Source organism: Barbatula barbatula, assembly GCF_947034865.1.
Source record: "Barbatula barbatula genome assembly, chromosome: 3".
In the NCBI taxonomy this organism is placed as follows: Eukaryota; Metazoa; Chordata; class Actinopteri; order Cypriniformes; family Nemacheilidae; genus Barbatula; species Barbatula barbatula.
This window is the reverse complement of record NC_136764.1, coordinates 9,173,346-9,189,590: the sequence shown is the minus strand read 5'-3', so window position 1 is coordinate 9,189,590 and position 16,245 is coordinate 9,173,346. Positions and strand designations below refer to the sequence as shown.

General features: G+C 37.6%; 1 protein-coding gene across 1 annotated transcript in view; it reads left to right on the top strand.

The window, feature by feature from the left end:
* The window catches only part of gpc5c (glypican 5c), a gene marked incomplete at its 3' end in the record, with an annotated part of 69,505 nt that overhangs the window by 20,551 nt on the left and 32,709 nt on the right, over window positions 1-16,245 (top strand). The window contains exons 4-6 of the mRNA XM_079453649.1: window positions 9,834-9,979; window positions 11,755-11,814; window positions 13,126-13,248. Coding sequence (XP_079309775.1) covers window positions 9,834-9,979; window positions 11,755-11,814; window positions 13,126-13,248 — 329 coding nt within the window. The remainder of the gene's footprint in view (window positions 1-9,833; window positions 9,980-11,754; window positions 11,815-13,125; window positions 13,249-16,245) is intronic.

The window sequence follows — 16,245 nt, the reverse complement described above, 5'->3', positions numbered from 1 at the left end:
AGACTCTGTAGGTGCTGACAACGCTGGCTGCCCTTATGCATATCTGAAAGACTTCTATTGAGTAGTACAGTGTGACTGTAATGAGGAGGGCTGTTTTAAAAAGGAGGGGGTGTCTTTTTACATCTCTGTGCTTCTAGTGTGTGGTTTAAATCCTTGAAGATCGGATGTCATGCACATGTACCGGTGGGTTTAGTTAATGTTGGGCTGTGATAGCAGCTGGACTCAGATAATGACGTGTATGTGTGTCTGTGTTGCATGCAACCTGCATTCTTTACATTGTTAGGAATTCTTCTTACATTCAGACATGTCACTGCTGGTTATATAATTAAAAAGCACTGCCTTGCTTCATTGTTCTCTCCTTACAATATTCGGTCATGAAGAGTCTTGACTGTCAACATAAAGTCTGTAATGTGGATCAGCTTATTTATGTCAAAAAAGGAAGTGCGAAGGGTCTATGTTTTGGTCCATTTTTCTGGGGCTGTCAGACGATTAATCGCATCCAGAATAAAATTGTATTCACACATAATAGACAGTATGTCTGTGTACTGTGCATATTCATTTTGTATTTATGAACACATACAAATACATATATAGTTAAGAAAAATATAAAATATAAAAATCAATAAAAATTTATAGGTAAATAAATAAATACATGTAAATATTCCCTAAATATATATATATATATATATATATATATACATGTTTGTGTACGTGTATGTGTTTTAACATACAAAACGATTATAACTACACAGACATATTACGTAAACTCCATATATTGCAGCTGTCCTTCTGAAACCTTGTATCTTCATATTTTTTATATATTTTATAAATCATTATTATTAGTCACCCTTTATGTTTGTCATTGGGTTGCATTAAAAATTCTTTCAAAAAATCTGTGAATTTGGACATATGAGGTTTCAGAAGGACAGCGAAGATATTATATATTCATATTACGCGTGACATGTACTGTCTGTCTCACTACATTTTATTTCTTTTCTGGCTTTTACTTTAAATCAGGGGTCTTCAACCAGGGGGTCTCTAGGGGGTCTTCGGCGGAACTGCAAAGGGTCCGATAATTAGGGTTTACTCACAGGCAACTTTTCGTTAAAAATGTTAATATTACAACAAATGTTCTCTTTAATCTGTGCACGTGCGCGGCCGTGCGGTCTCATTGAAGCTCCCGCATATTGCAATATTAAAAGCAAAATCTGCTTCGTCGTCTCCCTTACTATAACATGAAAGGAGTGCATTATAAACTCTGACAAAACTATTGTATGTGTTTAAAATCAATGAAACGTCCACCGTGTACTGATGCTGCACGTCACACAAGTTCTGATATGATGCCCTGCATAACATCTGCACTGATTTCTTTCGCATCCAGAGACGACGTCATCTCATTGAAGCCTTAAAAAAATTTGTGCATCTGCAACAATAAGATGCATAATAGTGCTAATGTAATGTCTTAACATAATAGTGCAATAAAGGACAATAAGGGTTGTTTACACATTTAGTATAAGGGGGTCTCTGCTCCATGCATCTCTCATCTAAGGGATGAGATCCTTGCCCCAAAAAACGTCGAAGACCCCAACTTTAAATTCCTTATTTCGCCTCTTCCGGTGGTCTCTGAGTGTTGCATATTTCAACAGGGTTAAGGTCCATTAAAGTTTGCTGGACGGACAGGATGATAGGAGCGACACCGCACTGTTATTTCCCAGCTGGTCGCGGAATGAGATTGTAGACGTTTAAAGTTCATTGTATGTGTCACTGTGTGCGTGATAATGGAAAGCCTTTGACCCGAGACGCCGTGCCTTGGGGTGGCTGCTATGAGCGCACGTCAAACAGAAATGAGACTTTTTTATAAATCTTCATCTGTCGTTAAGAGTAAAGTCAAGCAGTTAATGTGCTGCTCTACTTTTTTCCTCTAGGGTTTAACCGAGGGCTCTAATTACAGTTCTACAAAGGAATTTTAATGGTACGTTGTGCTTTTAGATAATGAAAACAAGTCCCTTGGGATAAGAAAAGACTTGCAAAGCCAAGAATAGAGCCAGCGAAGTCATTTACCTGATTCAGTATATACATACAGTATATATAAATATATAATCTGAAGAACCAAGAACCTTTTGTGAAACAAAAAGGTTCTTCAGATGTTAAAGGTTCTTTAGGGAACCAAAATGTTCTTCTATGGTATCAAAGAACCTTTTGAAGCATTCTGTCTGAAGAGTGTATATGTATTTAGTCATTTGATTAATTTTGTAGTTATGCACATCCACACCCTCAGTGGGTATTTTGTCTCTGATCTGATGCAAAAGACCTCCACTTTATGGCTTCTCTTTCTTTATTCTGTCATTCCCTTCCTCTAAAGTGCTGAGTGTGCAGTCTTTCTCTTGTGGTACCGTCATCACTGTGAACAAATTTATGGGTACAGGAAATCTTTAAGTGCATTCACAGAATAGATTCGGGTCCATTTTAAATGATGAGACGTGTCTACAAGTGTTTTGACCATAAACATTTAAAGAGATATTTTAAGAACCCTTGTATTTAAACGTTCATCTCATTGTTTAGAGTGACAGTTGGATATTGTATAGTTAAAAGCTTAGAAAGGTGTTGGTTTCGGTATTCTGGAGAATTATCGATTAAAATAAGATGTGATTTAGGCTTATGTAGTTCTTCATTGACCCCCTGGGGGTCTGAAAAGCACGAATGGGATTTTAGATTCATTCATTCTTTGTTAACACGTGGCATCATACCAGCGCTATGTTAACTTAAACATCCGGGAGAGAAAGTAACCCTTGTGGCCATATTGAGCAGAAACCAAAACTTTCTTTACACAAACATCATTATAAATTCAGATATAATCACAGATAATACCATCAAGAAAGTTACATTGGACCAGTTACAGTTTCAAAGTATTTTATCAAAGTACAATTTAGTTCGTAAAACAGCCAGGATCTCGTTTGCGATGATAGAAAATGTAAAACATGAACATGGAAATATTGGATTTTAAAAAACGAATAAAAAACGTTTTTTATTTTATCCTTTTAGTTTGGTCAGTATATCGTTGCAATGGTTTTATTTGTTTGGTTTCAGTGTTTGGATTCTGTGATATTTGTTTGGTTTTAGCAGTGTTTGTATAGATTCTGTAGTGTTTGTTTGCTTTCAGCTCTATTTGTTTCTATATAAATTGTAATACTGTACAACATTCAAAACCCATTATTATGTACATTTTCAAATAATTATTTAATATACTGACAGTATAAATATATAGGAATATTTTCTTTGCGTGAAGGATAACACCCTAAATCCCCCTCCAGGGTATAAGGGGCAGATGATGTTGATCAGTGAATCAGATTCTTATATAACAAACTGAATGGAGAAGTGAAAAAAGTACTTGTAAATGTCTTGTGAAATTCCTCCAGTGCTTTTAATGCTTTAATGTTTATTCTGGATGTTTCAACAGAGTCGGAAATTTGGTCTCTGTAAACAACTTTTTGAAGATGCACACATCGATGTTTTAGAAAGACATCCATTGTGCTGGGAAGCCAGATTGCAAATCATGTGTGAGTGATTGAATTATGGTCAACTACAGACAGACTGAAAATATGCTTATAAACAGAATCTTTACGCTGTTTATACTCTATGTGCAAGGAGAGAATAGGAACAGTGCAATTCCATGCAAATCCCATTCCATTATGCTAGCATGAATTCAGACTTATGCTAGTTCTACATTGCCATGTTCATAAGCAAAAACCTCTATATGACTTCTGTGGAACGGAAAGGAGGAAGGAAACATGAAAAAGAGGGGGGATGAAAAGGGAAGGAAATCAAAGTAGATGAAATGAAAAGAAGGTATATAAAAAGAAAAAAGCGACGGAGGTGGTGAAGGCAAGTGAGCGTAACAACTGCTGAGTCAGCCAGTCAGGGGTCACATCGTCAGCTTCCATGTGTTAGTGGAGATCAACACATAAAGAGAAAGATGCTTTAGAGTCGATGCTTTAAATCTCTGCTGCTCTCTGAAACAGAGAGTATGTGTCCAGACCACAGACTTGGCTGAAAGAGAGAGAAGGTTCGAGAAATATATACAGTGATGTACAGCTCAGAGACTCCATTGTGTGTTAATGAATTTGTGCGATGTTTGTTTGCTTAGCCTGGAGTTGCTAAGGTAATTTGTGTAGCTGTTCATTAGTGCTGTCACATCAAATTTGCAGAGTTGAAAAAGCGGCGCTTCCAGCGATCTTCAAATGGAAAACGCAGACACTCCCGCTGCTTTCTGCTTCTTTCAGCCTGCTTCTTCCCAGGGGTGTTGTGGCTTAGTGGTTCGTGGCCAGATGTGCCCTCAAAGGTTGCTCATTTGATCCTTCGGTAGAAATGTACTGTAAATCACCTTGGATTAGGAAGTGTCCGCGCATGAAGAATAATGTGATGTTCTCTTAAGGGGCGAGTTTACCAAAATAATCTATCATCAATTTTTCACCCTGACTTTCCTCCAACACTGTATGACTGACTTCAGAACTGAAAAATAATGTAATGATTATTCACTTAGATGGATTCAATGAAATGGCATTTTAACACATGGCAACACTCATTTTCCAATAATTTAGATCAGATTGGGTGAGTCTACAACCCGTTATAAATGTTTTAAATCCAATCCTTGTGGAAATGATCAGTGACACACATAGTTTGCATCTCACACTTGCTGCCCATCGTATTGTGTTCCTGTAGCTCAATTGGTAGAGCAATGGGCTTGCAACACCGATGTCATGGGATTGATCCTCAAGGAAAATGGATGTTAATAAAAAGAAATGCATATGTTGAATGTATCCCTGCTGTCCTTCTGAAACCTTTTATCTCCAATTTTTGTCACTTGAATGTTTTGCCACGAATCATTCTTATGTGTCGCCCTTTGTGTTTGTCACTGCAAATATCTGACCCTTTAAAAGTATTAAAATGTGCTTGCCAAATTTGTAAACAGTTTTAAATCATTTGAATAGTACAGTTTTGAAATGTAAGGTTTTCGGAAGGACAGCGACGATATACGTACTGGATCCATCAAACTGATATTCTTAAATGTTCAGGTGTGTAATTGCATCGGCACCAAAATATCAAACATAGTGGTTGTTAACAATAGATCAATGTCTGCGCTTGGTTTGCAGCAGTTTCTGCAATGTTTGCTAAATGAAATCTGGGTGCTAATGTTTGCACGGAACAACTGAATGTGTGCCGAGATGCAGGGTTCATGAACTGATCACATGCACACAGATCATCAATCATCTGATTGTTTAAGTATCGGCGTGGCAATAACCAAGCCAACTCGAGCAGCCAGAAAATATCACCTTGAGTACACACACACACACACTCACACACACACACACACACACACACACACACACACACTCACACACTAACCTACATGGAAAAACAAACAGTGAAAATGGCTTCTCTCATGCTGGCACAGCGGCGTGCTCATTCTGTTTACTTCAACACTTACTGCACTCTTATTCAAACAGCGCTGCCGTTTTAAAAGTAATTCTGGAGATACTGTTCCCTCATTTACCAAGAGGTCTGTCTTGTCTTTTTACTGTATATGTCTGTCTGTCTTCCTCTGTGTCTATCTACTGTATCTGTCTGCCTCCCTATGTGTCTATTTACTGTATCTGTCTGTCTCTGTCCGACTGTCTGTCTGTCTGTCTGTCTATCTTTCCCTGTCTCTCTCTGTATGTCTCTATGTGTCTGTCTATGTCTCTGTCTGTCTATGTATGCATTCAATTCATTTCATTATTATAGCACTTTCACAATGTGCATTGTTCCAAAGCATATTTACAGGCGAAAATAAGAAAAACAGCACAGTCCATGGTGTTTATAGAACAAGCAAGATCATTCCAGCAAATAATATCTAATAAATACAGTCTTCGGTGAGCAAGCCAAAACGGCCCTATGGCGACTAACCCAAAGTCCAATGATAAATAAACAGAGAAAAAAACCTCTGGAGTAACCAGTCTCAGCCGTGAGGGCCAGCTCCCCTCTGACATGTCACAGCTGCACTCAGTGAATTTGATTTAAAGTTACCGAGTAAATGTTTATGAAAAATAGAGAGAGCTTATTAGTTGTGATTTAGGAAATTTAATTTGTAGAAACTGTTTAGGTCTAATTTTGTCTTTTTTGTGATAGTAATGACATAATGTAACTGAGTGCATCCATATCTTCAAACTGCTGTCATGTGATGTAAGTATTGTACATTTAGCATTAATGTGACAAGAAGTCCGTCTTTGCTCTTGGTATCTGTCTGTCTTACTGACTGTTCCATGTCTGTCTTTCTCTGTGTCTGTCTTCTGTTTCTGTCTTTCTGGCTATTAACTGTATCTGTCTGTCTGTCTCTGTGTCTATCTACTGTACTGTATCTGCTTGTCTGTCTGTCTCTCTTATCGAAGCATTATAACTGTTGCGAGAGCAGTCCGTATGTCAGTTGTCTGTCTATTTGTAATTCCTTACCACAGTTCCTCAGTAATGTTTTAAATAATAATTTTGCATACACTTTAAGAAAAATGCAAAAGTGGGTACTTCTAATGGCTAAACATAGGACCCATAATGCATTGCGACAGGAGCAAGAGAGCGCTGAGAAAGTTGGAGTGGATTCTTACATCAGCAAAGTGGCTTTGCACACAAACACCACACAATGCAACTCAATACTCCCTCAGAGCACGAATTACACAAACACGGTAAAATAAATCTGAAAAAGACAACTGAAGGAAAAATCTGTTCTTAATAGACTGCCGTTTAAACAAGAGGAGTTAATGAGAGTTTGTGTGGGTTCTTGAGAGGTGGGTACATACTGGTGCCCGAAATGGGCCTGTAAAACTAGTGCCAAACACCCACCACCAACTACTATATCGTTTTGAAGATTACTTTGACATAGTGATTCAAAAGAGATAAACATCTCAGTGGGTCCAGATCGTATTCAATACAATGCATTTCTAAATTCAATTTCAATTCATTTCTTCAGCGCTTTCCACAATCTTGCATTATTGCTTTACAGGACCTGTACAGGTCAAAGCAAAAAAGAAATAATGAAATGTACATAATACAGGGCATTACTGTGAATTTTTCAAAGCTCCTGCACTTGTCATCCTTTGAGAATCGCATACGCAGGCCACACCTGCTGTGTTCAAACCTCTGCTTTCAACACTAGGTAAGCAAGTAACAGTTGACCAGCGAAATGATCTGTTCTGTTTTGTGTCACAGATAAGGGTGCATATCCACAAGCGTTTGCGTCTACGTGTTTGTTTCAGTCAACTGCTAGGGACTACTTAAAAGAAAAGAAAAAAATGTAATCTTTAGTCATTTGTTGTATTATTGGGTAACCAAAAGTTTACATTTTATACAATGTAAGAGACCACTTTGTTGAATTTTGCTGGGAGAATAAAATAAATCAAGGAAGGGGAAAAGGGCCAGTGAGGTCATTCTGATGACTTAGTTTGGAAGACATTTCGTAGGCTTCAGTCCGTCATGTCTTTGTGAGGAGCTTCCTGAGGTTTATTGAATTTTTATTAACTTATAAAATTAGCCAAGACTCCGAAGGAAAGAAATCTGAACTAAGAATGTAAGGAATGGAGACTTATTTGATTCCAGACGAGTTATTCGATTCCAGCTGCATCCGGATACGGAAAAATTCCTTTTAACCTGTTTTAACCTCTTAGCATTTAATATACTGAGTGCCTGTAGCTGGGGTGGCAGCGCGGGCGCTAACAATTGGAAAGATCGTGGGTTCGATTCCCAGGAAACAGGCAAAACCAATTTTTACAGAATTCCGTATGACTGCAATCCAGGATGCAGGAAGTGAATCTGCTGAAGGATAAAGTGCTCTTTGTGATAACCGTTATTTATGTGAGATCTTTTTTGTTTAAAAAAATCTACCGCTGCGTTTATTTACAGGAAAAAACATTGGTTCTCATGCTGTTCGTCAGAAAGAGGGAGGAAAAATATTTATATGGAGGGTAAATCAATAAACCACGCAGAATACAACTAAATCAAAACACAAATATTTTCCCAGCACTCCCACATATTTGGCCGATATCCATAATGCTTCATGGCCCTCAGACTCAAAAGCTTCTTCAAGTAAAGTGAAAGATAGAGATTTGGAAAAGCTGTTTGTTTTTTTGTATTAAGGCTGATGTTTAACACATGTAAGTGGTTAATAAGGTTTTAGTGAAGTTTTAGGGATATTAAATATCTCAAATATTCTGACGTTTTATAATTGCTTTAGATGTTATCTTCCTTTATTCTGGTGTGGTGTCCAAACGGACATCTGACTCTTGCAGACTCTGTGTGTGTTAAAGTGTCCCGTGGCTTTCTTTTAAAATCACTGTTCTTTGACATTGCTTAAACTATTTTCATCAAACCAATAGTTTTAATAAGCTTAAGTAAATCCGGTGGTTTGAAATATGACATTGAAGATTGCTTTTGTTTTTCAATTATTAAAAAGGCACCATGAAATGTTTAATATCTTGAGTAAGCCTGTTTGAAGTTTTTTTGTCTCCTTTTAGTTTTCTTTTTTCTGTATAAACAATCTAAACACGTAATATGGATAGGTGAGTTTATTATGATGTATCAGGAAAGAGTTCAAGGTTACTTGTTAGGATGTCTGTCCTTCATACCATCTTGTTTTTTTAACATTCTCTATTTAAATTCCCTTTTTAAGACTTGGGACATAAACACATCTTTCCCCCTGTCTGTATGAATCCGTTTAGCATGTGTTGCTGGCACATCTGTGCGCTATATCTTTATTCATCCTTGTGACGGTTCATTTCATCTACTTTTCCACATATAGGCCTTTTGTCTTGATGTACATTTTAGTTACATTTTAGATACTGCATCCTATATCAAGAAAGGTGAAACAACAATCTGCAGACAGAATTCTTCTCCGTTCTTTTTATCTGGCGCATTGCTCCGAGTTATCCATTCAGGTCGCAAAGAGTGACGCAATGATTCTGTCTCTTTCCTGTCCTTCATTACATCTGAACTCCCAGAGCAGAGACGAATCGTGTAGGAGATAAGGATTTATTCATGCTAAATAAAATTGTCATTATTAAAGGTGAGTGATAGGAGAGGGCAGGACTAATGGTTGGGATCGGGCCGGCTCAGCGGCGAGATGAGTCGGGTCAACTCTGACTAATGGACTGGTGACGTCTCTCCGAGCTTTTAGTGGGATGAAGCGTCATTGATTAAGAGTGTGTGTGTTCGTGAAAGAGATAGAGGTGAACCGGGTGTAGATATATACAGAAGAGAAATCCTGCCTATGAGATAAACTCTTTTATACATGTGGATTACATTATGGGACATAATGAGATCATGCCAAAGACTTGACATTTTCAAATAAAGCTAAATAACCCTTTTACATTTTAGGAATAAATATTTGACCTCTCAGATTAAGGGTTTGTCATTCATCATTGCTTGTTTTCTATAATGGTTGGGACTTACTGTGCTGTTATGCTCTCCAAATATAAGCATTTATAGTTTTATTTTCTTTATTTGTTTTAGGTAATTTTCCTCATAATGACTGTTGGCTGGTCCCAACATTTTAGAATGTGTCAATTTAGTTTTTCTTTGACATTGATTTAATATAATCCTGACGTACACATAGACAACCAACACTCTGCAGTGTTAGATAATTTTTTGCTTTAATGGAACAATGAGAGGGTAATAGATCACATTAGAGATGTATTTCTCACAGATACAAACACACTTATCATGCCCTCTCTCACTTTCCGGATGTCAATGTAAAGTGTTGCTTTTTATAGAAAATGTGCAAAGAAAAGAAACGTTTTCTTTGTCTCTCTCAGGTGGATAAGGTGTGTGGTCACTCTTCAAATGTGTCTTCCACCACAGGCCGGACAATTTCTTCATCTTCAGTCACACCTCCACCTGCCAACAGCTCGCTGGACGTTACAGGAGCCGATAAGATTGGCATGTTGATGCACCTTCACAGGTTAGACTTGACCCTTCATTCGAATACCAAGACTTTGTCTGATTTTTATACTCACGGTTGTTAATTTGAAGAGTTTTGTTTCAAAATTGATAACTCAGTTTAAAGAAAATCTAAAACCCTGTTTTTTATTGTGGAGTCAAATAATGTCAATCAAACTGCAGTTGGTTTGTTTTGGTTTGAGCAATAATAACTCCAAAAATACATGCTAACTAACACAATAAAACACAATAAAAACATGTTAACATGATAACACATTTTTTAAATGGATCTTAATTTGGTATTTATTAGTTGTAGGTATAGAGTATCGTGGAAGATTTTTTGGAGGCATGCAGCAATACTTAATGTATCAACCTTCATATTATTACCATATGGGTAGATGAAATTTAATGTTTAAACAGAATTTACACTTAATTTATTTGATCTTTTTAATACAGAGACTAACTGAAGAACATTGCAAAGCATTATTTTCTCACACTTTGTTTATCTTGTTTTTTGTCTTGTTCTTGTTTTAAGTGAAAACCCTTTTTTTAGAATTTAGACCTCTAATTCTTTAGAAAATAAAAAACGTTTTCTCATAGACATTCTTGATTTAAGAGTCTTTAGATATTTCTATTGGAAAACAAGACAAGAAACCCCAATAAATGCATATGTCTATGTATGCACATGCTTTGGTGAAATTGACACATTAACCACTTAAACAAGCAAAGATGCAAAACATGCTAAACAGTTAACTTTAGATCAGATCTTCACATCCCGATGTTCAAGGGCTCCACACGCACACACACGTGCGCTTTTGATACCATCACTAAGTGGTACGTTGGCACAGATAGTGCTGTAACTGGCACTGATGCTGTTGCCTGTAGGAACACAGAGAGATAAATGTATTAGAGGTTACTTCCTGTGTAGCCGGAGTCTGTGGAGGACAGGAGAGCAAACACTCATCAGTGTATCGATGACATCATCTCTGCACCAAGAGCCTCAGAAATGCTTTGACCGCAAGTCAGAATGATATAAAGGCCGCACGATTGTATAGATTATGAATTAAAAATGTTAAATTATTCCCGAGGGGTAGCTGGAGCACTTTATTTTTATTAAGAGATGAGAGGTCAGAACACAAGATGCTATAAAGTGTATTTACGTTAATGAAATGCATTACATTAGACTGATGTCCTGATTTAACTTCCATCTACTTGCGTAGAAGAGCTCAACATTGTCATTCTGGAAGAAAAAATGTCATTCAGAGTTATTATTTTTAGTGATAAGATAATGTAGGATGGTTTGCCTGCTTGCTACCTAATGTTAACAAATACAAATCGGATATTGATGTTTTTTTTTAGACATGCATTTTTCCAAAAAGTTTAAATTACTTCACTCATACAATGGATGAATACAGTTAGTTCTGTTTTCTTCATCTACATTTTTTTAAGACATATTGCAGTGCTGGATATATCGGTTTGACGTTTTATATAAAACAAAATTCTAAAATGTTTGTCATAAAATGAATGGGAAAAATACTTTTAGAGCCCAAGGTGATGGACCCTGTTGACCTCTATTACCAGTGTGATTCAACTCATCCTCCAAGTCTTGAGTTTGCATGTGCATGCAAGACATTTTTGTTTTCACCAGAGTCATGACTCTTTTCTCCATCTCTCACCACCCCTCCCCTTATTTTGTTTCCCTTTGGTTTCCTCCGCCTCTCTGTTCTCCCCTTCAAACTGCTTGCATCCTCTGGACTGTTCCATTGTCTTGTACTGGGGGGGTTTGACCGTTCTCAGTTCATTCCCTCAGAAATCCTCCAAGAGCGATAGAGGTATAACTCTGAGAAAGGTTGCACGGTAAGCATGAATACATTTACTAAAAAATGTCCTTATTTATTTATTTTCCCATATATCTTTCCTTATAAGTGTGGGTTGGCATGTATCAATATATATATATATAACAGTCACGCTGCATTCAGACCACCAGCGACTGTGTCCCTGTGTGTCGCCAGTCTTTTGCTACTAGAAATATTTAATAACAAACCCTGCAGTAACTGACAAGGGACGATTGACGTGAGCTCTGCTGCTGTACTCCCGAAAGTTGCTTATCATTTGCATAAAGTTGAGCAAATCTCAACTGTGTGGTGTAGCTTGACACGCCCACTCCTGTTGCCAATGGTCACTGTCTCTCGTGTAGCCGGATGTAGCCGAGCTTACATTGAAATGAATGAGATTGTGTCTCTCCATCGCTGGCGGTCTGAACGGGGCGTTATTGTGTTTGTGGCTCCACGTGTGTTTTCCTTAGATAATTTATTTTATTAACTGTATATTTTTTTGCCAAGGAAGGACTTTTCACACTAAAATGAAGGTCTGAGTCCCATTTATATCAACTCCATAATCTCGCTAAATAGTGTATGTTATTAGCCAACTGGGCCCCAACCAAAAACCGTTAAGTTTTTAAGTCCATCTCTGTTTGTGACCCTGGACCACAAAATACGGGTTAATTTTTTTCCATTGAGAAGCGTTCTATCAATGTATGGTTTGTAAGGATAGGGCAACATATCTGGAATCTGAGGGTGCAAGAAAATCTATATTTTGAAAATCGCCTTTAAAGTTGTCCATCACAGGCGCTGTAGCAGGCTGTTGCTAAGAAGAAGCAGGTTTGCTTTTAACGCTATCCATTGGCTTACCGCTACAATGAGGTTGTGGAGATGAAATGAACCCAAAAGCGGAAATTCTTTGCTTTACATAGATACCAAAGTTAAATAATTCCCTACGAGTGGACAGCAGCGATGTTGAAGTTGGTAGGCATCACTTTTGTTTTCGATTGTCCTGCATCCAAAATAAAGTTTTGATGTATTAACAGTAGGAAATTTACAAAATATCTGAAATTTACAAAACATGATATTTACTTAATATAAACATATATAATATAAATTATGACCCATACTATGCATTGTTGGCTATTGCTACAAATATACCCGTGCTACTTGTGACTCGTGGATTTGTGGTCCAAGGTTCCATTCCTAGGAAACAATCATACTGATAAAATGTATACCTTGAAAGTTGCTTTGGATAAAATCGTCTTCCAAACGCATAAATGAAAATGTAAAAGCTTTAAAAAAGCTTTTTTCCACCTCTGATGTTTTGTATTTGTATTTGTTTTAGGGATTTTATTGCGTACATGTCCAGGTATAAGTCCATCTTCAACAACCTACCAGAGAAGCTTTGTGAGACAGAAATGGGTGTGGACGAGTTGACCTGCTGGAGCGGAGATGATGTAGTGCAAAGGTAAGAGAGATAGATATGTGTGGGTGCTGTCAGAGAAACACATCATTACCAATAATCACTCAGAAAAGTGTAGAACACACGCATGGAGTTCCTCCATTAACAAGAAATCACCTTTAGGTTGTGCTGAGTGACTCCTAATAGATTTATAACAAATCCGTTGACCCTCGCAGAGAAATGTTTACTTTGAGAATGGATGTCTGGCTGTAATTTCATGCCTCCAAAGTTAACTCGCCCTCATGGCTGATGACAAATTATTTAATGAACAGTAAAGAAAAGGATTGCATTCAACTCAACAGCCAGGAGGTATTGAATTTATCCATATTTTTTTCATATCTTTACCCTGACTCACTCTTCAATGCCCTCCAAGTTTTTTTGTCTTGAGTGATTTGGGTTTGTTCTGTAGAGCTGAGGTTTGCGGGTCTTCGTCATCCTCTTTACCTCTCATCCATCATTCTTTCGCTCTCAGAGGGTTTACACGGCAAGCAGCGATCTGTATTTCATTTCCCCATTGGCTTGACTTTCTAAGCACCATCATCAGAACGTGCAATTATGACTCGTACCCTGCTGTGGTTGCCCCACCTCCCATCGATCTCTATAGCAACTAGCCAAATCCTAGCCATCAACATTGCATAAAAATAGAGAGAAAGAAAGTTAAAACCAGACGACAGACAAAAACAATATCGATAGTTCTGTAGTATAAATGCCCATATACATAATGGTACAATATTTGAGAGTGTATTTGTAACAACATTAAAGATACTTTCATAACAGTAACACTTTGTCTACACCGCACGCAAGCGGCGCAATGCGAAAAAAGATAGCAGTCACACCACATTACGCTGCATCCACTGGGGACAGAATTTCTGTTTATAATAGTTTCGATAATCTTTTCTCGTGTCATATCGTGCCGTTCACTTGCAGTTTAGATAGTGTGTAATATTATTAATGTTACATGTTGCATTTTGCTTTGGCAACTCATTTTATTTTGGTAATTTAACACATTTGAGGGTGAAACAGAATATTTACAAAAACGGAGGGCAGGATACGCATACTATCCGTCCTTAATAGTATTCTAAATAAAAATGCGTTAGTTTAAATGGGTACTGGTAAAATACATGTTATGTCTACTGTTGTTGGGTACATTTAAAAGTGTTAATCCAAGGACACTATCACTCACTTATATTTTCCAAATGTAAAAAAAACAATACATTCTCTTCGGGCACATTATAAGTAGGCAAACTGGCTGGGACACAGCTTATTCTCTTCTCTTCTATTCTATCCATTCTTTTCTATCTTACTTCTTCAGTGGTAGTACCTCCCAGGGGGAACTTCAAGTAAATGATTTAGGGCAAAGGTGTTCGGTTGACGAAAAAGTTTGAAAACCCCTGCACTAGTGAATCATACCCGGTTAGACCATCAATGTGTAGTGTGAGAGCAAATTGGCTCAACGTTGATTTTTATGGTGATCTCTTCCATGCATTGGAACCTTCCAGTAAAAACACACACTCTCATTGGCAGCCCATGAAAGACGTTTGCCTTTGTTCATTTATTGGATTAATAAATCTATTTGCGATATTTGGCCTAACCATTTGAATTGTCAACCAAAGTTTCGCAATCAGCGAGATGCAAAACAGAAGAACAGAAACGTTTGTAAAATCTACATTTTTTCAATATATCTTTGATGCATGTCAGATAGGCTTACATAATCACTATTATTTTGATGATATGGCTAAATTGATCCTCCTGATCCAGCAGGAACATGGTAGATTGTAAAAGAGCTTCATGATGGTCCGTCACCTGATTAAAATCAGGTCCACAACACGTGGCCTCAAATTAAAAATGTCAATGTAATGCAAAAAACATGGCAAATCATAGCGTGATCAGCCATTTAAATGCTGATAGTCAAAATGATGTGAACTCTTACATTTCTTCAATTGCACTTGACAAGGAGGAGACACAAGTTTAGTGAGGTTTATAGTGGTCAGTTCTGATCCCACTGAAGGTGAGATGTTTAAGAGGGTCAGTCTGTAGATGAATGCAGGGTGGTCTCTCAAGGGCCGCTGTGCTGAATTTGGGTCCCCCGTGGCCTGGAGCAGGAACAAAGGGCCCCCTGTGAGCTCTGTGTGGGAAACAGCGGAGGAGAGAATCCCAACGCCCTGCCTGGGAATGTGCCCTCTAAATACACGGAGCAAAACTCGTACAGAGAGAGTAAATACTGCACACACATGCGGATGTTTCGCTTGTTCTCTCTCTTTTATGTTGTCACATTCACTTCATCAGCCGAATATACGTACGTGAGGGTTGATGTCCATATGGACAAGATGCATAAATAGACGTGCACACATTATACGCACTTCAAAGCGTATCAACTTTATTTTAGTTTTGTGTGCTCTCGGATGCTGTTAAGCTTTTGGAAACACTTGGCTGTAGATACCAGCAGACCCAGATGGAAATAAATGTTGCCCGCCGAACAGTATGTGGGGAATAGGTGTATTTATGGTAAAACATAGCTAAGATTATTGCTATTTTGTTGGTATATAAAATCATTATCATAATAGTTTAAATGTTTAATGAATTGAGATGATGAGGAGGGTGTGCAAAACAAAATGGTGCTTCACGATGCCATAGATGAGGTGTTTTCGGCTGAGCGGTTCCTTAAAGAACCTTTAATATATAAAGAACAATTCAGTTTTAATAAAGGCTATTAATAGTGGAAAAGGTTCTTAAACATATAAAAAAAAGAGGAAGAAACATGCTTTTTTATAAGAATCAAGGAAATCTTCTTTGGCATCACTGTAAAAAAAACTCTTGTAGCACCTTTTTAAGATGAGACATAAAACAGTGACAACACGTCTCTTTGTGTGTGTGTGTGTGTGTGTGTGTGTGTGTGTGTGTGCACATATGTGAGCAGTCTAGTATCCATATGTGTCGTGTTCTGGAGGACTTTAATATTTTAAGCTAGAGATTCCGAATGCCACAAATTTGAATGCCTTCTTG